Here is a 27,317-nt window from a genome sequence, read left to right on the forward strand (position 1 = left end):
ACCTATACGTTACAGAAGAATGAAGACTGATCAAGCCATGGAAAACAAGCCAATAAGCAGTCCTCTTCCATAGGCTCTGCTTGAGTTTCTCACTTTATTCCCTCAGTAATTGGCTGGAAGAATGAGATGGAATAAACCCTTTCTTCCTCAATGGTTTTTAGTCATGGTATTTATTATAGCAAAAGAAAGCAAACTAGAACAATGTTCTAAGGACAAGACCCAGGTCCTCATTTTTACTAGGCAAGTGCTTTTCCCTCCAAGCCATCTCTATGTGTTCATGTCTATGTGTTCCTGGCTTACTTGGAACTTCAATAGAGACAGCCCAACCTAGATGGCTGGAATTCAGATATATTTGATGAAGCCAGAAATCTCAGTTTTCTAGTGAAATCTGTGGGTTTTTTTAAAGCAATGATTTAAATGCATATGCCTGCAATTTCCACTCTGCTACCATGGAGTCTAACCCCTAAACTGTGAGCCCCAAATAAGCTCAATTCTTTTCTAAGTTGATCTTGACATTATGACTTACCACAGCAATAGACAGTAACTAATATAGATAGGGTATCTCCTTTAATCTGGAGCTTGCCAGTCCAGCAAAATTGGTTGACCAGTGAGCCCAGGGATCCACCTACCGCTGTCATCACAACAATGAGATTACAAACATCCACCACAGTACCCAACACTTTTGAAGTCAAATTCTCATGCTTGAATGGCAAGTACCTTACTGACTGAACCATCTTCCAAATCTATACTATTTTGAAGAAAACTCAAAGTTCCATAGCCCCAGACTTCTATTGGTCCATCAGTCTACCCTGGTAATTTGCCACATTGCCACGACAACAAACAGATCCATGATCTTTAAAAGCCTTCTACAGCCCTTGAAGAGAACAAGCAGATGGTAAGGCAGAGAGCAACAGATGCTGCCAGTGGGTTCTTCGTAGTACAAATTGACCACTCCAGCTTTCCCACAGGCAGCGCATTGTTCCATGTAATAGGATCTTGCACTTGAGGCTGGATCCAGACAACATTTGTATCAACATTGTTTTTGTCCAGCCCAGAGAATGAGTAATGCCTGTGGCTTCTCCTGTTAAGTGAGTAAATCGGTATCTTTCTCACATTCACAGACTCCAGGGAATCAAATTGGTATAACATAAATTTTATGGGTTTTGTCTCTATATAACAATAACTAGGTTCTTTGGCCAACTAGTCAAATTGTATACATTTTATTCTTCTAGAAAAGATCTGGTTGAAAATATGTACTTCAGTGTTCTCCATATGCTAAGACAGCAAGGGCTCCTGCTGGGGCCCTCATTTGTCTGTGGTTCCACAGAAGACATCCTGCTTCATAGGAGCAGTGTTCATAAGCCAGGTGAGATGACCACAATGTGTCATTACTCTTTTTTTTACAATGGCTTTCCCAAGACATCCAAGTCTGTTGACTTAAAAGTGTGCTGCCACCATCAAAATCAGGTCTCTTCCCCTCCCACCTGTTCTTCTGATGATATGGGGTAGCTATTCCCAGCATGGACAGATCTGAAAATGGTTCGGTGTGATTCTGAAGGCAATTTGTTAATGTTAGGAGAGCTGAAAACACATCTGATTGAGTAAATCCTTTGCTTGATTTAAACCTCTTTAAATATTTAGATTGCGGCATGTGGCTCTCTCCATTTGTATTCTCGCCCCAGGCTCCATGTGTGTCTGAGAGAGCCTGGCTAATTTTCTATTATTTTATTGATGACTATACTAATTCAGCCAGTCTCCAACTATCTGATTAGCCACGTCAACTAGAAGTGGAAGGCTAATTAAGCCGTGTTATCAACATTCCAGCAGAAACTTGGAGAAAATAAGGAAATATGTTATCAGTGGCCTCTCTGAATACTGATAAAGACAAGGAATCCAGGCTTGGTGGCTCAGTGCTGTGACCGCAGGTGCTTTCACGAAGATCAGGAAGATCACAAGCAGCCCTGCTACATAGAGTCCTGCAAGCCATCCTAAGTGCTTTAGAGAACAGAAATAAAATTAAAAGCTATTTAAGAACTACATGGGGCAGAGGATTAATGGTTGAGTTTTTGGCTAACATGCTTGAGGCCCTTTATCCATCCTCCAGCACTAAAACAATAAAGGGGAGGAAGGACAGTCTTTTTTGGTGTGATGTCGATATTAAAGACTTTCTATCATATTTAAGATCATCTGTTTATTTTTAATATATTAAGATATGTCTTGAATATATACATATTCGTGTATGCCTGTGAGTCCTCATGAATATGTGTGCAATTTACATGGAAGCTAGAGCTCAACAGTAGATTTTTTTCTCTTGTTCTCTTCTTAGATTATTTTATTTATTTATAACACATTTGTTTATTATTTAAATAGTCAGCATATAGGAGATATCCACCTGCCAACGATAACATGTGGAAGTCTAGAAACAACTGAGAAATTGTGTTCTTGCCTTACCCATGGGACTGAACGCAGGTCATCAGGCTTGGCAGCCAGTGCCTTTACCTACTTAGCCTACTAAAACACCAACTATCTAACTCATTAAAAAAAATTAAATGATGATAGAGCCAGTGAAACTGGAGCTCACCTATTAAGCTAGAATACCTTTCCAGCAAATCCCATGGATCCTCCTACCTTCTAATTCCCGTGCTGGAATTATATGCATATACACAAGCCTTATAAAGTAACTTTTATGGCAACTCATAGTAATAAAATTTGAGGAGATATTAGATTACAATTTTAATTTGAACATTAAAAAGAAAGGGAATAACCCAAGAGGATATAAAGTCTTTCCCAGAAAGTGTTCAGACCCAGTTCTATTATCCATGCTTCTAGATCCAAAGCTATTTCTCTGTCTCCAAGACAGGAACCATTTACTCTGATAAATCTCTGGACAGCGTGTGTCTGTGCCTTGGTGGCTATGAGGAAAGAGGACTGAAGAAGTTTTTTTCTCCTTATGTCTTGGAGCTACCAAGGAAATATATCATGAACTATACCCACTGCAGGGCTGGTTGAAAGGTTAAATCAGTGATGTGACTTGAATGAGAAGCACATCGGAGGCACATCTTTCAAGGGAATTCTTCTGTCCATAAAGGCTCTGGAGCCTTAAGGAGATAGAGCCATGCTAGTGAAGTGTAGTAGGAGCGGTGGGCTGTGTTCCCACCCAGCTCCCTCAAGGCTAGCTTATGCCCCGAAATAACAAGACACAAACTGTATTCTTTTAAACACTGCTTGGCTCATTAGCTCTAGCCTCTTTTTTTAAAAAAAAAATTATTTATTTATTTATTATGTATACAATATTCTGTCTGTGTGTATGCCTGAAGGCCAGAAGAGGGCACCAGACCCCATTACTGATGGTTGTGAGCCACCATGTAGTTGCTGGGAATTGAACTCAGGACCTTTGGAAGAGCAGGCAATGCTCTTAACCTCTGAGAATTTATTGCCTAACTCTTACATACTTATTAACCCATTTCTAATAACCTGTGTAGCACCACAGGGTGGTGGCTTACCAGGAAGGATTTTAACCTGCGTTCATCTTGGAGAGAAGAGCTATAGCGTCTGCCTCACTTCCCTTCTTCCCAGCATTCTGTTCTGTTTACTCTGCCTACCTAATTTTCTGTCCTATCAAAGGCCAAGGCAGTTTCTTTATTAATTATCCAATGAAAGCAACAGATAGATAAAAGACCCACATACATCAGTGAAGAGCTTCACTTAAGGTTGACTTTGAGGTTTCATAGGCTGGACCTACTTCATTTGCTCAAGATTCTACACTGTTACAGTGTGACAGCTGTCCTCATGCTCCTGCCCTCTGACTTGCCCTTTGCCTTGCCCCCAGTGATGGAAGGTATCCCTCTGTAACTAGAAGCCAAAATGAGCTTTTAAAATCTTTCCTCAAGTTACTTCAGTCAGAGTATTTCAGCACAGCAACAGTAGAGAAACCAATATAAGAGTACAAATGTTATTTATCTTCGGAGATTTTCTTCTTTCTTTCTTCTGCATCTTATCATTTTCCATTTTCTTGTGTTATTTTCATGTGATTCCCTGTATTATCTCTGTAGTCCTTTTAGACTAATCTAGCAACTTAGTTTCCACAGAAGGAAAAGACCAATAGCTTCTATACTTTGCATGTCTTGGAAACTAATTTGCTGGGTATCTTTGGTTATTTTAATCATAGATAAACAGCTCTGCTGTGTCTAGCTGGTCATTCAATCTTCTAAGTGTGAAAGGAGAAGCGATCAGTAGGTAGAGCCAGGCACTAGCAAGAACTGCAGCAAGGGCAGCCTCTGAGCATGTGGCCCTAACCACCACCTTCTTATGGGGGACTGGAGGTAGCTCCACTGGTAGACTGTTTGCCTAGTCCACATGAGATCCTGGATTCCATTTTAAAACTGCAAAAATGTGGTAAGGCAGAGCACACCTATAATCCCAACATTTGAAGTGTAAATGCAGGAGAATTAGAAAATCAAAGCCATCTTCAATCACATAGTAAGTTCAAGACCAGAGGCTTTGGGCTACTTGAGAGCCTCTATCAAAAATTGCATAGATAGAAAATTGTACCAGTAGTGGAGTAGGATGAGGATTAGGTTGATACTATGTTAATTGACACAAAAAATAATTTATTTGTTTAAGAAATATCCCCTGTATTATCAGAGACTTCCAGTTTATAGAAAAAAAATTAAAAGGAAGTAGAAAAATCTCAACTCTTATAATAAAAACAAATTCCAATGTATGTATTTATTTAGTTATTTAGATGCTATCACCTACCCTAACTATCTAAATAGTAAATATATGCATTTAAATAAGTAAGTAATCTAGGAGGAGAGCAAGTCAAACACATAGTATGCAGCTCTGGCTCCCATACATATGCACACACATGAAAGGAGACTCACATGTACACAGGAATATGTACATATGCAAGACCCATCTTAATATGAATTAAAAGTAAACAAATCACAACAGAAAGCATGATATATATATATATATATGTATATATATAACATTATTAATTAGGCAAAGATGTGTTACATTTGTTTATGCTGCAAAATATTTTTAACTGTGTAAAAATGTGTTACTTGTATATACTGCATTTGTTTAATTATGAATTTCATAATTTTCATCTTGCATGCCCAAGGCACCTGGCTGTTCTAACAAAGAGCTGAATGGCCAACAGCTGGACAGAGAAAAGAGCACTGGGGCTGGCATAAAGAGAAAAAGAGGGAGAGAGAGAGAGAGAGAGAGAGAGAATAGGAGTAGAAAGTAGAAAGCTAGGCACAATAGAAAAAGGAAGATCAAGAGAAGGAGAAAGAGAAAACAGGGACATGCCCTAGATAAGAAGCCAGACATACTCCAGCCAGTCAGACATAGAGAAGCAGTGTAATATATACAGGAATAAGAAAGGTAATGAGGCAAGGCAAAAGTAGATAAAGAGAAATAAGTTAATTATTTAAGCTAAAGTGCTAGTCAGAAATGTGTCTAAATTAGTCCAAGCATTGAAAACTAATAAGTCTCTGTGTCATGATTTGGGGGATGGTTGTTGGTCTAAAAGAAAAAACCTGGCATGTGCATATATGTATATCAGCATAAATATATATGTGACATATATATTGACACAGTGTCTCTCTATACAGCTGTGGCTATCCTGAAATTCACTATGTAGATCAGGCTGGCCGCAAACTCATAGAGAGGTATGTGCCACCATGCCCAGTAAAACTGGAATTTTTAAAGAAAATCTGTGAATAAAAAGATTTGAGTAATTTTAGAAGCACATGTTAGGACTATGTCACTAAGAATTCATCTTTTCTATCATCTCTGTTTCTTTTTAAAACATGACCCAAAATTTAAAAAGTTACTTAATGATAAATATTAAAAATAAAATGTCAGTAGGGTGGTGGTGGTGCACACCTTTAATCCCAGCACTCGGGAGGAAAAGACAGGTGAATCTCTTTGAGTTCGAGGACAGCCTGGTCTACCAAAGCTAGTTCCAGGACAGCCAGGACTACTACACAGAGAAACCCTGTCTCAAACAACCAATAACTAACTAACTAACTAAATAAATAAATGATGTCATATCTCTTTAATCCCACTCTCAACCTCTACCTGAACAACAACTTCAGTATCCTTCCAGCATTCTCTATGTTTGGTTTTCTTTCTAGTTTCTTTGTTTGTTTTTAAACAGATCTTATGTATTTCAAGATGTCCTCGAACTTGCTTTATAGTCACAGATGACTTTCCACTTCTCATCTTCCTGCCTCTACCTTCCAAGTGAAGGGAACACAGAATCAACCCACCCCACCTAGTTTATGAGATGTTGGTAATGGAACGTCGGGCATTTTGGCTCTTTGGTGGGTACTAACTATATCAACTGGGCTGAAACCATGTCTTCCACATTTTCAAGTTTATATTATCTCTTATTTTACAGTATATACTAGTCAAGCTGCATTACATACTAAAATCTTTTCTTATAAGAAATATTTGGGGCTTGAGAGATGACTTAGTGGTTCAATGGCTAAAAGCACTGACCACTTTCGGGATTCCATCTACAATGGAATCTGATGTCCTCTTCTGCCTGATGCCCCCTTCTGTCATTCAGGAATAGATGCAAATACAGCACTCATAGACATAAATAGACATTTTTTTTAAAAAAAACTGCATTTCAAAAGCAAAAAAAAACAAAAACAAAAACAAAAACAAAAAAGACAGGAGTGGTGGGGTATGTCTTTTATCCCAGCACTCTGGAGGCACAGGCAAGGGGATAGCTGTGAGTTTGAGACCAGCCTAGTCCACAAAGAGATTTCTGTATTAGCCAGGGCTGCTACACAGAGAAACCCTTTCTTAAATGCACACACACACACACACACACACACACACACACACACACTTATATATAAAGAGAAAGAGAGAGAGACAGAGAGAAAGATAGGCAATGGTACCGTACCAGAACACACAGGACTGTTTCATTTCTTCCAACAAGTGTACTATATTTTTTCACGTTTCTGTAAAACACTACTACCCTAGGTGAGATCCAATAGAACAGAATCTGTTAAGTGGTGAAGATAAGAATCAGTTTTAAGGTGCACCATTTTTGATTCACACTAAGAAAACAAAAGTCCAAACTCTGTGGCTCCCCATGCACCTTTCTCTGTATGTTTAGATGATACTTAACAGAGAGTGTTAGATGACAATCATGTGAATTGAGAAATTACTTTATCTGGGGAACTCAAGCATGCTACACTTACACTTTATAGGTGCGGCTGAACTCTAAGAGTGGGGTTGTGAGAACCCAGTCCCCATCAGAATCTAAACAAGATAGGAGACTGTCCCCTGAAAGCCTCAAGGTTCTACACCTGAGTTGGACACGGCAACCATTTAACAAGGCTGCACCATGTCATATCCCAGATGACCCAGGAAAACCATGCCATAATTCATCAGATGGGCCCTAGTATGAGGTTTTGTCTGTGTAGACACAAACAATGTCATTGTGACACTCTGGTGAGCTAACTCTAATGTGGGGCTGATCAAAATTTATTAATTACCAAACCTTTGGACTGTGGACACTTTTTCCATCCGAATTCATCAAAATTATATAGGCTATTGTTATCTTTTCAGTTGTCCGCAAGAACTTGATGGGAAAACTCTGCTGAAGACATGCACAGTTTGGTCACTGGATAATAAAAATCAAGCTAGATGTGAAGGAGCTTTCTCCCAGTCAGCTCATCATCATAGTACAAAGGCATCAGTGGTCTACCCAGCCACGAACTCTGTGCGCTGCAATGATGACTGTCATCTAGTGAAACAACGGCTTGACTAGTATGGCAGTAAAAACTGTTTTCAGTATTTTTGCACTTCTTAAAAAATTCTTAGCATATAACCTATTATATATGTTCCTTTATAATTATGGACAATTTTTGAGAAACTCAATTTGGGTGTGTAAAAACATGTCTTATTTTGAAGGATATTATTATTTCTCAAATATTTTATTTATTATAATACCAAAATGAAATACAACATAGTTTGGGCTTTCTTATTTACATACTAATATAGCATGTCTCAAGGTGTTGCTCTTGGCATCACAAGGATCATGGTTTTGCAAATGTGAAAATACTTTATATTATTAATTTATCCTCAATCTTTTGTTGTCTTCCTTTCCTTAGGTAAGTTGATTTGTCAAAACTATATTTATTAATTTGTTAAAAGATATTTTTATAACAATATTTTAAGTTATTTTATGTTATATGATGCCAATAAACATGTACTTTTTAATGGAAGGACTTTCAAGTGTTTGTAGAAATAAAAATTATATATTTTACTTCTGGTCCCCCGGAATCTATGTCATACTTAGAAGAAACTGCATGTATTCAAATGATAAAACTATTATTTCATTTTCTCCAAATATTCCTATATAGTTAATCTTGAAGTTCTGTTTATATTATGCACTTGTTTATTTCATAAGAGTAATTCATTCCTTTACAATTTTATTGCATATGTTTGCAATATATATACAATTATCATAATGATACTCTTTACCATTGTTGTCGCATATTCCCTTCCCACTGGCACCCTTCTAACTAGTCTCTCTCCTGTTTTCACGACTTTTTTGCCTGACAAAATTGGTAGCATGGGAGCTGCGGGAAGAAGGAAGAATAGGAGGGAAAGAGGAAAGGAGAAGGGGAGGGTTGAGGAGAACTTGAGGGAATGGAATAGTCGAGATGGAGGAAGGAGGTGAGAGCAAGGAAAGAGATATCTTGATTGAGGGAGTAATTATAGGTTAACAGAAACTTGGCTCTAGAGAAATTCCCAGGAATCCACAAGGATGACCCTGCCTAAGACCCTAAGCAATAGAGGGGAGGAGGCCCGATCTTGACTTGCCCTGTAATTAGACTGATGATTAACTTACATATCGCCATAGAACCTTTGTCCGACAATGGATGGAAACAGATGCAGAGACTCATATCAGAGCACTGGACTGAGCTCCCAAGGTCCAGTTGAAGAGTGGAAAGAATGAGAATACGAGCAAAGAGGTCAAGACCATGAAGGGTTCCTCAACTGAAGCAGTTTACCTGAGCTGGACTGGGAATTTCAGCTATTTTTAAAGAAAATAATGTAGTTATAAGTGTGTGTGTGTGTGTGTGTGTGTGTGTGTGCACATGCACATGTGTGTGTACTTGTACATGAGTACTGTTGCTCTAAAGATGGCATCAGATCCTCTGGAGCTGGAGTTACAGGCAGTTGGGAGCCCCCCTTGTGCAGAATGGGACTCAGCTTGGGTTCTCTGGAAGGACAGTATGCACTCTTACTAGATGAGACCTCTCTCAAGCCCTCCACAAATGTGAATTAAAGTGTTCAAAAATTTTAGTTAGTCTAGGTTTGGAGTTTTGCATGGTTCCTGGTTGTTGTCATTGTTGTTGTTGCTTAGTTTTAGATTTTTCTTCTTTTTTGATATCTTAATTTTTTAAAAATTTTTCTTAGTGTATATGGAATGTCTAGGTATAAACCATATACTTTTAAAATGTTTATATAATTTAGGGCACTTATTAGAGAATGATATGAAATGGGATCACTGAGAGCTCTTGAAAGCAAAGGACTTCTTGAACTATAGGGATATTGGAGAACAGAGGTCTTAAAAATACCTTTCTAAACTGCTTCTGGCTCCAGGTTGGAGGGATGGAGAAAGGCCGTCTGTCATCGTCTCCAGCATTTAAATCAATTTGTGGTTTCAGTGATGTGTGTTTGGAGAACATTCCAGGAGCTGTCCATCATCTCCCTACTTCTTACCTGCTTGTCAGGATTTTGTAAGTCCTGATCTCTGTTGTGTCTGAGGCATAATCAAAGCAGACAGCTGCAAACATCTTATGATGGCAACTGCTACACCAGCTAATTCACAAAATATCGCATGTCACTACTGGAAATGCATTCTATTGCTGTGATAAGACAGCTTGAGCAAGAACAATTATAGAAAAAGCTTATTCTGTCTCCCAGTCTCAGAGGGTTAATGCGCATGACCAACATGGGGTGGAGCACAGATAACTGCAGGCAGGCAGGGATAGGACTGGAGCAGTGGCTGCGAACTTATATTTTGGTTCATAAACACTGGGCAGACAGAGAGAGCTAATTGGAAAAGGCCTGGCCTTTTTAAAATTTCAAAGTCCTGCTCCCAGTGACACACCTCCTCCAATAAGAGCACATCTCCTAATCCCTCCCAAACAGTTCCAATAATTTGGTCCAAGTATGTAAATATGAGTCTTGATGACCCTTTTGATTCAAAGCACATGGTCTAAAAGGAGTCATAGGTACCACATTTTTTTTTTATCAAAAGTTCTACATTTTGGTAAAGCTTATAAATGAAGATAGAGTTGCATAATATAGTTAGCCCTGAAACAAACTATAACAAAGAAGATCTAGAAAATATCCTGGCATGCTCTGACAGTGGGACCCAGGAAATGGCATCAACATCCTATCAACTGTAGGAGTCTCTATCTCATGTGTACACAGAGCTCAGGGGAGAACCTGGAGTGTGCTTTCTACTAACAGAATGCACTGTGATGGAGCCCATCCTCTGATATGAATAGCAATGTTCAGTGGTGCTTCTACTAACAGCTGAAGTGGTTTTGCTTCTGAGTAGCTGAAATTTCGAGTTCTTATCTTTTAGGCTTATACCAGCTTGTGGATGGGAAACAACTGAATACAACATTTCCCTCACCTAGAAGGCTCTTTCTTCTCCTCAACTACTTTGAGGTAAATCTTCAAGGCTAAAGGCTTCTGGCACATAATTTCTGTCTTCCCGTAGAGCTGGTGTCCGCCACCACCTCAATTTGTCTTCTTTTTGTGATGTCTAGAGCAACCTGTCTGCACATTCTGGCAAAAGTTTGAGGTTCCTGAAGCAGCAACTGCTTAAGAGAAATATTTCAAGGAGTTTTGTTCTTAAGAAGTGTTTCTCACAGGCAAGGAAGGGTCTCTGATTTCATAAACTAAGTGACATCATTGAATTTCATTTCCTTGAAAACTATCAATCATTTCTATGTCAAACAGCTGTGATCTCATAGAATAGTTTTACAAGTGAGATCATACACTGGCACACAGGCTTGCAAGTCAGTGGTGAATTAGATAATGGCATCGATTTTAGAAGTCACCTTGGACATGAAAGTATTTGAAAAAATAGTGAGATTGAACAATGACTTTATGGTGTTCTTTTTGTCAATGTTATTTTCAAGTTCATTAAAGACACTTCTGTGCTTTGATGTAAATCTAAGCTGCTGTGTTCTCTTTGTTTTTTCAATCAATTAAACAAGTTGACATAAGAAAGTGATGGGTACTCAAAAATGTTCAGTTTTCAACAATTCAAAAATATCTACCTGGAATCCTATCTTTTGAGTCACACAATGTCAGTGAGTCTTTTGAAGTCCCTAAATGACATATATTATCTATACTATACTGAGCAGAAGTTTGGATTAAAGAAAAAGACCTATCTTAAGTTTCATGTTAATGATTGAAAAAAGAGAAGGTCTGCTCCTAATCTTTCAATTTTTTCTTTATATATCATCCTTTAATTCCCTATCCTTCCAGGGTCTTAAATTGTGTTCTAAAGCTTCCTAGTCATTGTCCAACAATCCATTCTAGTCTAGTTTCTTTGCCTAATAAAATACCCTGATAAAGCAACTTAAAGAAGGAAGGGCTTATATGTGCTTATTGTTCAAGGTTACAATCCGTCATGGCAGAATGAAGTTTGAAGGAACTGTTCCCATGCTACCCACTATCAGAAGAGAGAGAGAGAGAGAGAGAGAGAGAGAGAGAGAGAGAGAGAGCGCAATTAGTGCTTGTGCTCAACACACTTTCATTTTTTTAATATCACCCAGGATCTCTTCCCAGGGAATGGTGACAAAATGGGGGGGGGGGTTCCCATCCAGTTCAATTTACCTAATCAAAGCAATCCTCTGTTCTGGCTGGTTTTATGTCAACTTGGCCTAAGCTAGAGTCATTTGGGAAAGGGAGCCTTTATGAGAACATTTCCTTACTAGACTGGCTTCTGGAGAAACTTGTGGGGTATGTTCATGATTGGTAACTGATGTGGGAAATCCTTCTTCATAATGAGTGGTGCCTTTAATGAGTATTTTGTTCCTGGCCCTGTCATATATAAGAAATATCCAAAGCTCAACCTAATGAGAAGCCATTAGGAATAAACCAGTAAGGAGAACTCCTCCATGGTTTCTGCTTCCGTCCCTGCCATAAAGTTCCTGTCTTGAGTTACTGTCCTGATGTCCTGGATGATGGAGAGATACTTGGAAGTATAAGAATTGCCTGCAGGATTTCTGAGTAAAGGCAGAAGATCCCTCTCATAGAATTTTTGACTCAGTAGGTCTGGATGAAGCCTAAGTGGGTTCTATTCAATATAATTTTAGGAGTTGCTGGGTGGTCTGGGCCCTGAAATAAATAATTAGAATTGCTAGCTACCCTTCAAATAATTGTTCAATATTCTTTATTCACCATAATTTAAATTATTTATAAAGGCCTATATATGCTCTATCAGTTCATCTTTGACTAATTCCTTTATTTCAAAAAATGACGTATGTATTCATAGGAATGATTTTTATTCTTATGAGTATAAATGTCCCAAGATACAAGAGGAAGCTGTCAGATCCCTGGCACAGAAGAAGGAGGGAGTTATGTTTTACCTCTGTGTGTATGAGAACTAAACTCAAGTTCTCTGCAAAAGTATTATATCCTAGCCGGGCGGTGGTGGCGCACGCCTTTAATCCCAGCACTCGGGAGGCAGAGGCAGGCGGATCTCTGTGAGTTTGAGGCCAGCCTGGTCTACAAGAGCTAGTTCCAGGACAGGAACCAAAAGCTACGGAGAAACCCTGTCTCGAAAAATCAAAAAAAAAAACAAAACAAAAAGTATTATATGCTCTTATTGTCCTTAGTGAGGGACACATACAAACACACACACACACACACACACACACACCCCACACACACCCACACCAAGAATTTACAAGTGCAACTTCATGTGTGCATTAAATTCACAATCTTATACTGACTAAAGAATCTATTGCATAGAATTTAATAAAGAAAAGCAATATATTTATCTTTGTTATATTTTAACATAGTGAGCTAATTCTTAGAAGCTTTTGATCCTTTAAGATAAATTTTTCTAAATCTTTACCTGTAATCAAAATCTCTGTCACATTTACTTCCTCCCTCCTCCCTTCCTCCATCCCTTCCTTCATTCGTTCTTTCCTTCCTCCCTTTCTTCCCTCCCACCTTTCCTTCTTTTATGAATGTTCAAGAATGGAAAAAAAAATAGTCTTGTCTAGCTGGTGGGACAGGTCTCTATATCCCATACTCAGTAGGATAAGGCAGATGATTTTATCAATTATTTTCTTGAATTTTAAAATAAGAGCCATCGTGCTGACACACACCTTTAATCCCAGCACTCAGGAGACAGATGCAGGTGGATCTTTGTGTGTTTGAGGCCAGCCTGATCTACAAGAGCTAGTTTCAGGGCAGGCTACAAAGCTACAGAGAAATTCTGTCTTGAAAAACCAAAAGGGGACTTGTTATGCAGCTTTGTTGGTAAATTCTAACTTTAGCACCACATGGAAGAGAATGTGGGTGTACACCTGTAATCCTAGTACTCAGGAAATGAAGGCAAAGGGATTAGTCCTTTGAGAGTTCAATGACAGCCTGGGCTACACAAAAGCCTCTCTTAAAATAACATAATGGTTTTAACTTAATTTAAAAGCTAATGAAAGGACTGTGTCTATAGCTTACTAGCAACGTGGCTTCTAACAAGTAAATACCTCTAATATCAATCCCAAATAACACACACACACACACACACACACACACACACACACACACACAAATATTAACCTTCCACAGTTAAGCATAGAGAAATGAGCTTTCATTCAGACACAAAGTTAGCAGGCCATCTATACATCTATAAAACAATGAGTCAAACTCCAACTTGGAGCATTTTTCTACAGTGTAGGTATAAGACAAGACCTTCCCCAGACAGAGCAGTTACAAAAGTTCTGGTGTTCAAGTAGATAAATGAGATATAATTACATAGAAAAGTAATTAGAAATTACCAAATTTATTTCCTCAAAAATATTTCATTTAATTGATTCTCAACCCATTTAATCAAGTTTATGCAGTTTATGTTTTAATTATAGACAATGTCTACCAGGAAGCTTTCAAAATTCCTGAGAAAATCTGGTGTTTGGACTTCTTGTACTTAGCTGACTTCTACACAGCACTGCTATTGTTTAAACTCTGTCCATTGCCTTGTTTGAGTTTCGGACCTTGGAACCTATGGCACACATCTTAGGTCGTACCTTCTGATCAGGTTAATTGTATCCTTTGGTAAAGACCCCGTGAGGTCTCCTGCTGGAAGACATGTGCTTCACTGCATGAGCCTAAAGCCCCCTTTTCTCCCAGCCCCACCAAGGGGGTCCCACCCTTCTCTCCTCTGTCCCCTGGTCACTGACCCTGTTGTACTTTGACTATTAGACTAGAAGAACTGCAGCCTCCTTTAGCGTGATGCAGTCCACTTATATCTTCCATCATGGCTCTAGGTTCAGTCCCTAGTACCACAGAAAAGGGAAAAACAGTTCTAGTTTACTAGCTAGAAGTTCAAATGGTCATGGATGTAAAAGACCAGGGACCCTCTGAGAGCACGGGTTTTAAGACCACTGGCAATTTTTAGAAATTAGAATTCCACCATGTGGTTCTTGGGAACTGAACTCAAGTCATCAGGCTTGACAGAAAATTTCTTTACTAGCTGAGCCATTTTTCTAGTTCACACACGAGATTTTGTTAATATTTTCTGTATCTTTTAATACTCCAGCTAATTAAAGTTTTCATTAAAGAATGAATGGTTTATATTGAACTAATAGATAATAACTTCGGGAAGCTAAAAGTACATATATACCTATAAGTGTGTGCGCACATGCGCGTGAGCGCACATAAATACACACACATACACACACACTTAAAGACAGATGGGCACAGGAGATCGCTTCCTATGTATAACCCCAGAAGCACAGACATTAAGGGCAACATTGAATAAATGGGACCTACTTAAACTGAGAAGCTTCTGTAAAGCAAAGGACACTGTCACTAAGACACAAAGGCAACCTACTGACTGGGAGAAGATCTTCACCAACCCCGCAACTGACAAAGGTTTGATCTCCAAAATATATAAAGAACTCAAGAAACTAGACCGCAAAAGCCTAATCAACCCAATTATAAAATGGGGCACTGATCTGAACAGAGAATTCTCAACAGAAGAACTTCAAATGGCCAAAAGACACTTAAGGTCATGCTCAACTTCCTTAGCGATCAGGGAAATGCAAATCAAGACAACTTTAAGATACCACCTTACACCTGTCAGAATGGCTAAAATAAAAAACACCAATGATAGCCTTTGCTGGAGAGGTTGTGGAGAAAGGGGTACACTCACCCATTGCTGGTGGGAATGCAAACTTGTGCAACCACTCTGGAAAGCAGTGTTTCGGTTTCTCAGGAAATTCGGGATCAACCTACCCCTGGATCCAGCAATACCACTCTTGGGAATATACCCAAGAGTGGCCCTATCATACAACAAAAGTATATGCTCAACTATGTTCATGGCAGCATTGTTTGTAATAGCCAGAACCTGGAAACAACCTAGATGCCCTTCAACGGAAGCATGGATGAAGAAAGTATGGAATATATACATATTAGAGTATTACTCAGCAGTAAAAAACAAGGACTTCTTGAATTTTGCATACAAATGGATGGAAATAGAAAACACTATCCTGAGTGAGGTAAGCCAGACCCAAAAAGAGGAACATGGGATGTACTCACTCATATTTGGTTTCTAGCCATAAATAAAGGACATTGAGCTTATAATCCATGTTCCTAGAGAAGCTAAATAAGAAGGTGAATCCAAAGACAAACACATAGGCATCCTCATGAATATTAACCTTCATCAGGCGATGAAAGGAGACAGAGACAGAGACCCACATGGGAGCACCGGACAGAAATCTCAAGGTCCAAATCAGGAGCAGAAGGAGACGGAGCACGAGCAAGGAACTCAGGACCACGAGGGGTGCACCCACACACTAAGACAATGGGGATGTTCTATTGGGATCTCACCAAGGCCAGCTGGCCTAGGTCTGAAAAAGCATGGGATAAATCCGGACTAGCTGAACATAGCGGACAATGAGGAATACTGAGAATTCAAGAACAATTGCAGTGGGTTTTTGATCCTACTGCACGTACTGGCTTTGTGGGAGCCTAGGCAGTTTGGATGCTCACCTTACGAGACCTGGATAGAGGTGGGCAGTCCTTGGGCTTCCCACAGGTCAGGGAACCCTGATTGCTCTTCGAGCAGATGAGGGAGTGGGACCTGATCGGGGGAGGGGGAGGGAAATGGGAAGCGGTTGCGGGGACAAAGCAGAAATCCTTAATAAATAATTAAATTTAAATAAAAAAAATAAAATAAAATAAAGACACATACACATAGTTAGCTTTAAAGGCCCACTTGTTATAGCTTAGCATTACCTAGTAAGTGTCAATTGAGTCTTTATTATACTGGTTTGAATGTAGGAGACTCTCTTGGTTGTTAATTGAGGTAGGGTTATCTACTCTGTGATCTACACAATCCCACGTGGCAGGTTCTGAACTGTATAAGTGAGAAGAAAGCTTCTTGACAAGAAACAAATAATAAAAATGCATTTATTTTCTTTACTCTTAACTGCAGATGCAATATGACTATTTGAGTTCTTGCCTTGACTTCTGTGAAATGATGGTTAACAATCAAGAATCATAAGCTAAATAAACCCCTTGTTAGCCGAAGTGTTTTGTTGTTGTTTGTTTTTGTTTGTTTACACAGCAACAGAAATGAAACTAAATACACACATGCACGTACATACACAAAGGCATACATAACTACCCACATGCATACATATGTGCATACAAAAAGTTAAAAAAGAAGTATTGATTTTAGCTGGCACTCTTGATACCTCATCAGCTGCACACAGTTTGGCAAAGGCATTTCCAGACATAGCCCAGATGGAGGAACTTAAAGGTTCTATTTACAGACAACCTACTTCTGGAAACTAGCAGAGAGGACTGACTTACCTCATAGTCAATGTCCAAGACATCAGTCTCACCCTTGGTCCGGAAGTGCTGTGTGTTTGTGTCCACGGTAAAGTTTGCCTGTTTGCCCACGCGCTCCAGGAGAACCGAGTGCCAGTGCTGGTCATCCAGAAGGCTTCCCAGCACAACAGAGGGTGTGATGCTGCTGAGTCTAGCTTTGCTGTCATCTGCAGAGGGGAAAACAGGATGGAGTCTTAGCCCAGGTAGCTTTGAATCCTGCCCATCAACAGCAGTGAGTACTGACCTCCTGAAGTTTCTTCAAATAAAGACCACTTGAGCTGTCCCTCCACACCTGCACAGCTAAAACCCTTTGTAGGAGTCATCTACAAGCTTTTCCCACAGATTTTAGAACCCAATTTTACCACAAAAAATATACAACCCCACTTCACAAAAGGAAACATAATGGTTCTGCGACACCAGTAATTGCATAGTGACAGGAATGCTTATAATGTTGGCCACAGAAATAAAATTTAAAAGAGACGTTTCCATATTCAGAAAAAATTAACTAGATTTATACTCACATGTTTTCTAATATTATAAATGAGGAAATCAGGTCTTGAACTGGCTTGGGAGTATGCCAATAGTCATACAGAGTATCTGTGCACACAGGAGCAGAGAAAGACAACCATTCCAGCTGCAACTGTCGAGTGCCTACGGCATGAATTGATTCTCTACCAAAAAAGTTATGACTGCCACCATACAGAATTTTGTCTCAAATTTAAGGGGCAACTATCATTACTGATACGTAATTTTTAAAATCCTTATAAATATCGTGTGTGTGTGTGGGTGCACACTGGAATGCAAGTGCATGAGTTCATGTTTATAAAGTTGCTTCTCTTCTTCTCATGTGTGTGCTGCTGTATACTCTAACCTATCCGGTTTCGTAGCAAGCACATTTACACACCAAAACATCATTTAGGCTCCCAATACATTAATTTCCATTTGAGAGAATAGTTTATGTCCCTACCTCTTCATAATATGATACATAAATGTGTTTCTTCTTTCTTGCACTGTGTCATTCTTGACCCCACCTGTACTCACCTGTGCACAGGTGGCAATATGTGACATTCAGGAGTCAGGAGAAGCTAATATCCCTGTAGGATGCTCACTCCGACCTCTAGTATGGATTAATGGTGCTGTTCATCTCACTGAGTCAAGATGTCTGGCTTCCTGCCAAAGCTGGAATGTTTATGCTCCACTTAGCATACTTGAAAAGCAGGGCTGGTGAATTAATATCTGATTCTGTTTTGTTGGTTTATTATTTATGTATTTCATAAGCCTTGAATTCCCACAATTGTCATATCATGCTAATGCCTTAATAAACATCCCTGTCTCTTCTTTCTGACGTTCCTTCAAAGAACATTGTGATCTCTACCAAAACTGATCATGGTCATACAGAGAGACAATATGGAGGTAGGTGGAGCTATCTCTTCTGAAAGTTCCAGTGTTGGTGTAATCCTGTAATAGTAGGACAGGTGACTACATAAACACAGACTAAAGGCAAAGTACACAGGAAGAGGTGGTGGCTACCCAGCTCTTCTCTTTTACAGTGCATCCCTGCTTTGAGATCACAGAGGAAATCTCCAAGTGTGTTTCATCATTACTTCATTGAGAATTTAGAAACCCAGTTCATGCTTTATGTAGGAAAGCAGGCAGTTGGTACTATCTGAACCCCACTAGTGCCCTATCTTGAATGAAGATCTTAAGAAAAAATGGTCACTGAGGTACAGACTCAGGAAGCTATGCTGCTAAGCTAAAGTTGGGACATTAGACGGGAATTTCTAAGTCCTGGTCCTTTAACCTAGTCATCTGCATTCTCAAAATGTATTCTAAGGCAATAAATTAATGGTGATTAGTGATTTAAAAAATGGAGATTAAGGTTCAGTAGTTTGCAGGGAGATTAAACATATATATATAAACAACAAAAGGGTATTAGATAGCTGTTCCAGCAGCGTTTTAAGGTTCTCATAATATTTTTAAATATTTTAAATATTTATGAAAACTACATGTTTAGATGAAATCAAAGTGACAGCTAATCAATAAAATATCTAAGAACTTAAAATTCTTAAGATACATACAAGTAGAACAGAAATGTGTGTATATATGCACAGTAAACACAACTATGCAAAAACATTAATAAATACTATAAACTCATAAAATGCAAAAATTTGCCACATAAAAAAGATTTTTCATTTCTATTTTACAGTTAGAATTAAATTACAATGTGAATCCTCTGAGAGTTACTAAACGCCACAAGGAGTTTCATGTGTGTATGTCCTTGGTGAGTGCAGGGTGAGTTCATGTTGGTCAAGTTCTTAATATATTCTACCAGTGAGTTATGTCCATACTCATAGATTCAGTTTCTATTATGAGTATTTGCTGATTTATGGGGTTAGTGTGAGTGTGAGCATGCAGTGGTGTGCATGTGTAGACCAGAGAAAAGTGTATGAGTTGGTTTTCTCCTTCTGCCTCCTGGGTCCCAAGGTTTGAAATCAGGTTGGCATCCTTGGGCAACAAGCACCTTTACCCATGGAGCTATCTCACCAGTGCCTGAGGCTGGTTATTAATTGATTCCAAAAATGAAGATATGAATGAACTCCATCTAATCCTTCTTTAGTTATTTTTTAGCAAGAACTCAGATATCCTACACCAAAACAAGTGAAAGTTAGTTTGATAAAAAAAAATGAGGAAAAAAATCTATTTGAGGATTAGTAGCTTAGAATTCTATTGATGAAGAGAGAATAGCAGTCATCTAATGAAACCTCCCCCAGAAATCTAGACTGCTGTTATGGAAACCATAGAAAACAATTCTCAGCACACTGTCACAGTCTTTATTGTGGGACACCGGTTTCCAGTTTTATCTCGGTTGCATTTGATGTTCAATTATCTCATTTTAACAGATTTTCAATTTATTAAGACAAGACAAAAATCCTCATGAACAGTTGAGAAGAATACAAATGAAATAATGAGGAAGAAGCTGCCTTTGGGGACAGAAGCATAAAGAAATTTATTTCTAATTAAATGAAATTCTTTTTTTCTATTTAGTTTGAAAATGATGCAAGTAGTACCTAAGCCTTATTGGAATGAATGTGGGAAACAGACGCTTGCACTTTTAAGAGATTTATTACTTTTAGGGATTTTTATTTTATATGCATGAATACTTTCCTCACATGTCTGTTTGTGTGCCATGTTTGTGCCTGTGGAAGTTAGAAGAGGCCACTGAATTTTTTGGAACTGAAATTATGGATCAATGGCTGTGAGCTGCCATGTGGGTCCTGGAACTTGAACCTAGGTTTTTTGTAAGAGTAAAGATGTTTTTAACTGCCAAGCCACCTCTCCAGCCACCCCTTAAAGATTTATTTTTAGCATTTGTGTGAGTGTGCGTGCCTATATCAGTCAGTGTATATGTGCAGTCGAGTGCAAGTGCCCATGGAGGCCACAAGAGCACCCCCCAATCTTCTGGAGCCAGAGTTATAGGCAGTGTATGAATGTGTGTGTGAGTGTGTGTGTGTGTGTGTGTGAGAGAGAGAGAGAGAGAGAGAGAGAGAGAGAGAGAGAGAGAGAATGTGTGTGTGAGACTGTGTGTGCCTATGAAAGTTAGAAGAGTGCATTGGATCTTCTGGAGCTAGAGTTATAGGCAGCTCAAGCTGACTTGGATGTGAGGAAACAAACTCCAGTCCTCTGCAAGAGCAGGAAGTGCCTTTAGCCACTGGACTATCTCTCCAAATCCCTCCACGCAGTGTTGTTTAAAAAAGAAAAAAAAATAAAGAAAGAAAAAGGAGGAGGAGGAAGAAGAAGGATGAGGAGGAGGAGAAGGAATTGGTTACAAAGAAGCTGTGTGATTTCCGCAAGGACACAGAGAACTAGTTACCATGCCGCTTGACCTGACCCAAAGCTGACAAGCTAACATTTTCTCTATTCTTCCTGCTAGCGAAAGAATGATGCTCACATTCTTCCCCGTCTCTGTGTTCTCACTATCCACATTCAATCCCAGTTCTGTTGTTTGTGAGCAGTTTTTTCAGACTTGGAGTGGAGGGGTTCAGAAAATGACTGGAAGAATTGGAGAGCAGAGAGCTGTGCTGAAGGAAAATGATGGAATACAATGGCAGAGGACATTGTATAGAATGCCAAGGCAAACGATAGCTGCATAGGTTAGCCAGGATCAGAAAAGCATGACTCCAGAGCTGTTTTTTTTTTTTTTTTTTTTTTTTTTTTTTTTTTTATTATAGACGGGACTCACAGTGCTCTCCTAAGGCTGCAAGTGAGAGCACTAAAAACAAAGGAAGTGATTCCAGCTGGTGTGTTCCCATCCCCCACACCAGCTGCCTTCTCAAAAAGACAGGCCAAATCTCTGGGTATCAATAAAGCAATGAAATACAAATGTTGGTCGTAGGAAATCCAGTGTAGGTTACTCCATGCTTGCTGCTTACTGGTGTCCAACTCCTGTGACTTCACCACCGTATAGAGGTGTTCTCATGGTGAGTCTATGTGACACGGTTTGGATGCTGCATGGGTGCTATGTTTTAATTAGCATAGCTTGACAATAAGTAGAAACTTGTTTGTTTGTTTGTTTATCAAGACAGGGTTTCCCTGTGTAGCTTTAGAGCCTTCCTGGAACTCGCTTCGTAGACCAGACTGGCCTCAAACTAATGAAGATTCAAGTGCTTCTGCCTCACAAGTGCTTAAAGCAATGTGCCACCACCACCCAGCCTAAGTAGAAACATTGTTAAAGCAGGGAGTGACAAGTACTTTTAGATCAATAGTTCGAAGCTCATTGTTTAATTGCTGGTGGGTGATAATTAATATTTACTGACAATTTTGCAGGATGTAGAATCACTTAGTAGACAAATCTCTGGGCATGTATGCGAGTTTCTAGTCTGTGCTGAGGTAGGAAGATCCATCTTAAATGTGAGCAACAACTTCTCATGGACTTGACACCAGGAGTGAAATGGAGGAGAAAGTTTGCTGAGCACAGCATCTGTCTCTCTCTCCTTCCTGACTGCAGACACAAAGGGACCACAGGCCATAATTCCATTGGATATGCCCAACCCACCATAACAGACAATAGTACCCTTGCGTTATAAGATGAAATAAATCCTTCCTTCCCTAAGTTGCTTTAGTTGGGTGTTTGGCATAGAAACAGGAAATAAATATATAATCCAACACATGCTTATTTCATATGGTGTAGCAGTTATGAAGTCAGCCAGGGATGCATGAGACCGTGTCTCCCCCCTCCATCCCCACAAAAAGAGAGAGAGAAAGAAAAAGATACTGCATAGGACTTTTATGTGATGTAAACAGAATATGCATGTGTGTGTGTGTGTGTGTGTGTGTGTGTGTGTGTGTATGCCTGGATGTAGGCTCTCAAAATGTAAAAAGCTGGAAAGAAATACTTTTCAGAAAAATTGACAATTATTCTAGAAATCTACAAATACATGTTTGTTGGCTTAGTTAAATGCCTGAAATTCAAAGGAGCTATAAAATAAATGACTACTGAGTTGGATAAACTCACCATTGTCTTGATAAATTGTCATGCAGTCCGTGGCTTTAACCTCTGAACCCTGCACCTGTCTCCCAAAAGACACCCAACTCTGCTAGTGTTCTGTAACAAGATTCTTATTGTTCTCCATCTGCATGTGCTGGGATCATCCAACATTCTGCTCCAGCTCAGAACTATCGAACACTTGTAAGCATGAGTATTTCGCATGCTCTGTTGATGTCTTCTCAGTACTTAACAACAGGTGCCCAGTCCCAGGGTTCTCCTGCCCTTTGATTCTCCACCTGCCCATGTGGTTCTTTCCTTTGTGTTTCTACAGAGAGCAGAAATGCCATGGGCAATTGAAATGAAGTCTTTGAAAGCTGGGAGGAGAGTCACTCCACCCAAGCCCCCATGGACTGAAGAGTGAAATCTCATGCCTAGTTAATAATTCTAAAAAAAAAAAAAAAAAAAAAAAGTCTGTGCTCTACCCTTGGAATGTAGGACAAGGGCAAAGTGAAATTTCACCACAGAACCAATTCTGCCTTCAAAGAAAGGCTAAGGACTAGATAATACAAACTGTCACTTGAACAACAGTGTGCTATATGTCTCTGGTTTACCCTTTCTCTTTGTTTTAATGATTTATTTACGTGTGTGTGTGTGTGTGTGTGTGTGTGTGTGTGTGTGCGTGCGTGTAAGAACAAGCACATGCATGCCGGATGTTGTTCTTCTATTACTTTCTACCTTGTTGTTTTGGAGTTTTGTCTGTTCATTTGAAGCAAGGTCTCACACTGGCTTAGAACTCACTAAGCAGTATAGCTCACCCATCGAGGGAAGTGGCTTCCTAACAAGAGAGTATAGTGAGCCTCTGGGACCAATGTGTTTCTGCCTCCCAAGTACCAGGATTGCAAGCATACACTATTAAACCTGGTTCTTTGCGTGGATTCGGGGATTGAACTCAGGACCTTACGTTTACATGATCAGGAAGTTAGCAAGAGTCATCTCTTCAGCTCATAGTTTATATTTTATCTTCTATGTTGGGTCTCAATTTTATGAAATACTTCTGGAAAATCTGTTCTTTCCCCCTACTTATTTTTCTTTTATTGATTATGTAGGCCAGAGGGATGCTTGGAGTTGCCACTGAAGAAGGACCAGAACAAAGGCACAATGGAGATTCTCATGTTTGTCTCCTGATGAAAATACAGCTTGCTCTGATGTCGCCTATATACTATGATTTTGTTCCGAGTATTGAATTATATTTATCCTTATTGCCTACTTGATATTAAATATTAATAACAATGTATTTCCTCTCCTTTATACAAATAAATATTAACTGGGAAACAGGAAGGGAATCTCAGACAAATCAGCCCATTTCTGGCCCAGACAGATGGCTTCACAGTTAAAGGCATGTGCCATTGAGCAAGATGACTTGAGTTAGATACCAGAGAACACATGGAAAGCACTGAGACCCAATTCCCTTTGTCTTCTGACCTTTACACCTGTGTCATGGCACACCACAGCTACATACAAATAAAGGATTGTCATTGATTTTAAAAAGCCATTTTCCTCTTCTCCCTCTAGCATATTTTTCTTTTTGCTTTTTCTAAAGGAGGGCTCCTTTGGTTTACTTCTATACCCTAAGGAACTCAAAACTTACCTCCTGTGACCTCCCTTGTCCTTCCTTCTATAAGAACTCATAAAAGATACCCTTCCTTTCATCCTGGGGTGAGAAGTTGGGTACTATGAATGTAGATCTACTGGTGATGAGGCAAGCCCAGGGAGTAGCTCACCCATCGAGGGAAGTGGCTTCCTACTAAAAGAGGTGGAAAGGTGTTCTTTACTACTCCACCTGCCATCTGGGTCCCAGGCTCATCCTTCAGGGCAAGGTCATCTTTCAAAGGCAAGCCCAGCAACTCAGCTTTTCCATGCACACATTTTACCTCCCACTAAGAAGAACAAAACGATTATGTGTTTCTCCTGACAGCTTTTTTAATGTGCCTAATCAGCTCAAATATGAGAAGCTCATTATAACGCATGTTTAACATTTTTACGTTACTTAAGATTTTGAGTTTTGAAAAAAAAATAAGGTTAGGTATGTACATTAAAAGAATTTAAAAGTTACATTGTAGCTTCCCTTACATAGAAATATTGTCTTTTACCACAAAATAATACCCATGGCAAAAAGAAAAAGTTTTTTCTATCACATGAATATAAAATATTTGAAAATAAGTGCTTTTCTAAACACAAAGATAAAAGAAATAGATCATGTAGGCAATGCTCCAGTGATACCATTTGATGTTCTGGAAGGTGCTCCCATGCGTGCTATAGTAACCTTGTACAAAAATCAGTAAATATGAACACTTTCATACCTGAATTTGAATCCCTAACACCCATATCCTAAAGGAATAGTAATGATAATAACAATCATAATAATAATTACAACCACAACAAAAAATGTGTGTACAGCTGTGAGAGCCTAACCCAGTGACAGAAGTAGGTGGATCTTTAGAGTTTGCTGGCCACGTAACCTAACCCCAAATCAAGCCATTGTGTCAGTAATATTATCTCAAGGCAATAGTACAGATAGAAAAAGGTGGGCATCTAGTGTCTTGCACTGTCCTCCACATGTGTGTGCATATATATGCACACCTGGATATTCATGTGCATACAACACTCACACACACACACACACACACACACACACACACACACACACACAAGAACCAGTGAGTTCTAGGTTCAGTGAGAGAATGTCACAGAAAATGAGGTGGGGGTGATAGAGGGAGACATGTGGGTATCACTTCTTGCCTCACCAGTCAGGAATACATATGACTCAGTCTGACCCTACCTAGGTTCAGGTACAGGGCTAGCCTGCCCTTCTGGAGCTCCAGGGTGATATAGTCTCCACGCTGTCCTTCTCCATGGAACAGAACCCCATCTCCTTGCATGCTTTTGAACTTCAGGGAGATCACATCTTTGAGGGTGCTCATCATCTTCTGATTGAACCTGTACAAAAGTGAGCTCCTGCCATCAAAATCAGCAACATCTGATTCTGGGAACAGAGAGAAAAGAGGAAAAATATCAGCTTGTTTCCTCAGGTTATTCTTGATTCCCACCCTTGGTCCTGCTCAGTTCACAGGAATGTTCCTAAAATCTTCAAGATCTGTCTTACAAGGAGGCACATGTGGTAGAACCATCCGAAGTAGTCAATAAGGAACCATTCATTTCTAGGCACTAAACACATACCAGACTGAAGTAGAAATACCATTAGAAGTTATTGAGAAAAAAAAAAAAAACAAGAGATGAACAGCAATTTGTCCTGGAAGGGAGCTGACACGTAACCCTCTTCAATGAGCTGTATTGAGATTGGACCACGAGTCAGGAGGTCTAAGCAACAGACAGAAATAATACAATACATGGAGATCCAGATAAGATGGGGCCTTACAGGGAAGGAGTGGCTTGCTTTAAAGCCTTGAGAGGTGCTTCATTGACATGAAGAATAAAAAGGAGATAGGGTGAGCGAGAGAAATACATATCTGCTTTGCAAAGGATGCTGAGAAAGGCCAAAGAAGCCTCCTCAGAGAGCAGCATTTAGAGCTTACATGAAGAAATCTCTCTGGGGAGTCTTGAACCCATCCTTGGAACAAATGGAACATCCAATATTTTATAGCCTTTAGGGGTAGAAGACAGACTGCTTCTTAAATTCTCTGCCACAACAAGAGTTGCAGGGAACTGTGGCTGAGTTAGGTCATGTGATCTAGGATAAAGTTGCAGGCTCATGATTTAACAGCCATGTTCCAGGCTGTGTTTAAGGAGACAGGATGACAGAGCCACAGACACCTACATCAGAATTTTGGACCAGTGCCTGGTTTGTAACAACCACTCATGATTTACCCTTCTTGCTAATTTGATTCTGACATTTAGAGCCATTTTTTTTTTCTCTTCATTATAAGTTCCAAGCTGAAGTTGAGAAAGAGACATCCTTTCTTATGGCAACTCTGGTTAAAGAATTCAGTATTTTCCAGAACTCTGTACTGAGAATTCTGAAGATTCTTTGGAGCTCAGTGAAAAAGAATGGCCAGTGTATGGAGACTCATAATTTTGAACATACTGGTATTGTGATATTGATACCTTTATATGGGCTGGTAATGTAGTTTTAGGGTTTATGCAAAAAACATTCAGTCACTATTATTATGTTGTGGCATTTATTCTTATCTGAGATAGTCCTTTAGTTGAGACATAAACTTAAGGAAATATGTGTAATACCATGAAATCTCTCAGTATGTACACACATTTTCTAATATCAACTCAGTATAAGTCTATCTTGTTTTTGAAACATAGGCTATGTTGATCAGTATGACCTGTTTCCTCCGTTGACAACATATTCCCATTATTATTTCAAAGTAGAGATTAGCTTGGCCTCCTAGTCATGGCAAATGACTGACCAAAGCAATATGGAAGTAGCTAGCTCTATGGTAATGTGAATGGAGCTACTGACGCCACCTAAAGGCAGGAGGGAGGGAAGGATCATAGGACCCTCACCTGGAAGTCAAACCATTATTCCTTTCTTTCCTCCCCAGCTGTGAGCTTGTGAGATTCGCAAATATAGGGAGTAGAAGGTTAGGGAAGGGGACTCTGCAGCTTCCATGAGGTAGTCATTCACAAGAGAGTGAAACTCTGCAGTGAAGTAACGCTTGTCCTCTCCCCA

The 27,317-nt window shown here is 39.4% G+C and overlaps 1 protein-coding gene across 3 annotated transcripts in view; it reads right to left on the reverse strand.

Moving 5' to 3' along the window:
* The window catches only part of Cntnap5 (contactin associated protein family member 5), a 956,023-nt gene that overhangs the window by 495,112 nt on the left and 433,594 nt on the right, over window positions 1-27,317 (reverse strand). For all 3 annotated transcript variants that reach the window (XR_005974031.1, XM_041648130.1, XM_041648128.1), the window contains exons 5-6: window positions 25,458-25,661; window positions 17,116-17,300 (exon numbers count right to left, since the gene is read on the reverse strand). Coding sequence is in view for 2 of the 3 variants with exons in the window: in XM_041648130.1 (XP_041504064.1) it covers window positions 17,116-17,300; window positions 25,458-25,661 (389 nt within the window). In the remaining variant the exon portion in view is untranslated. The remainder of the gene's footprint in view (window positions 1-17,115; window positions 17,301-25,457; window positions 25,662-27,317) is intronic.

This window comes from Microtus oregoni, unplaced genomic scaffold, assembly GCF_018167655.1.
Source record: "Microtus oregoni isolate MIOR12 unplaced genomic scaffold, Mior012 000003F_ref0000135, whole genome shotgun sequence".
Taxonomy (NCBI): domain Eukaryota; kingdom Metazoa; phylum Chordata; class Mammalia; order Rodentia; family Cricetidae; genus Microtus; species Microtus oregoni.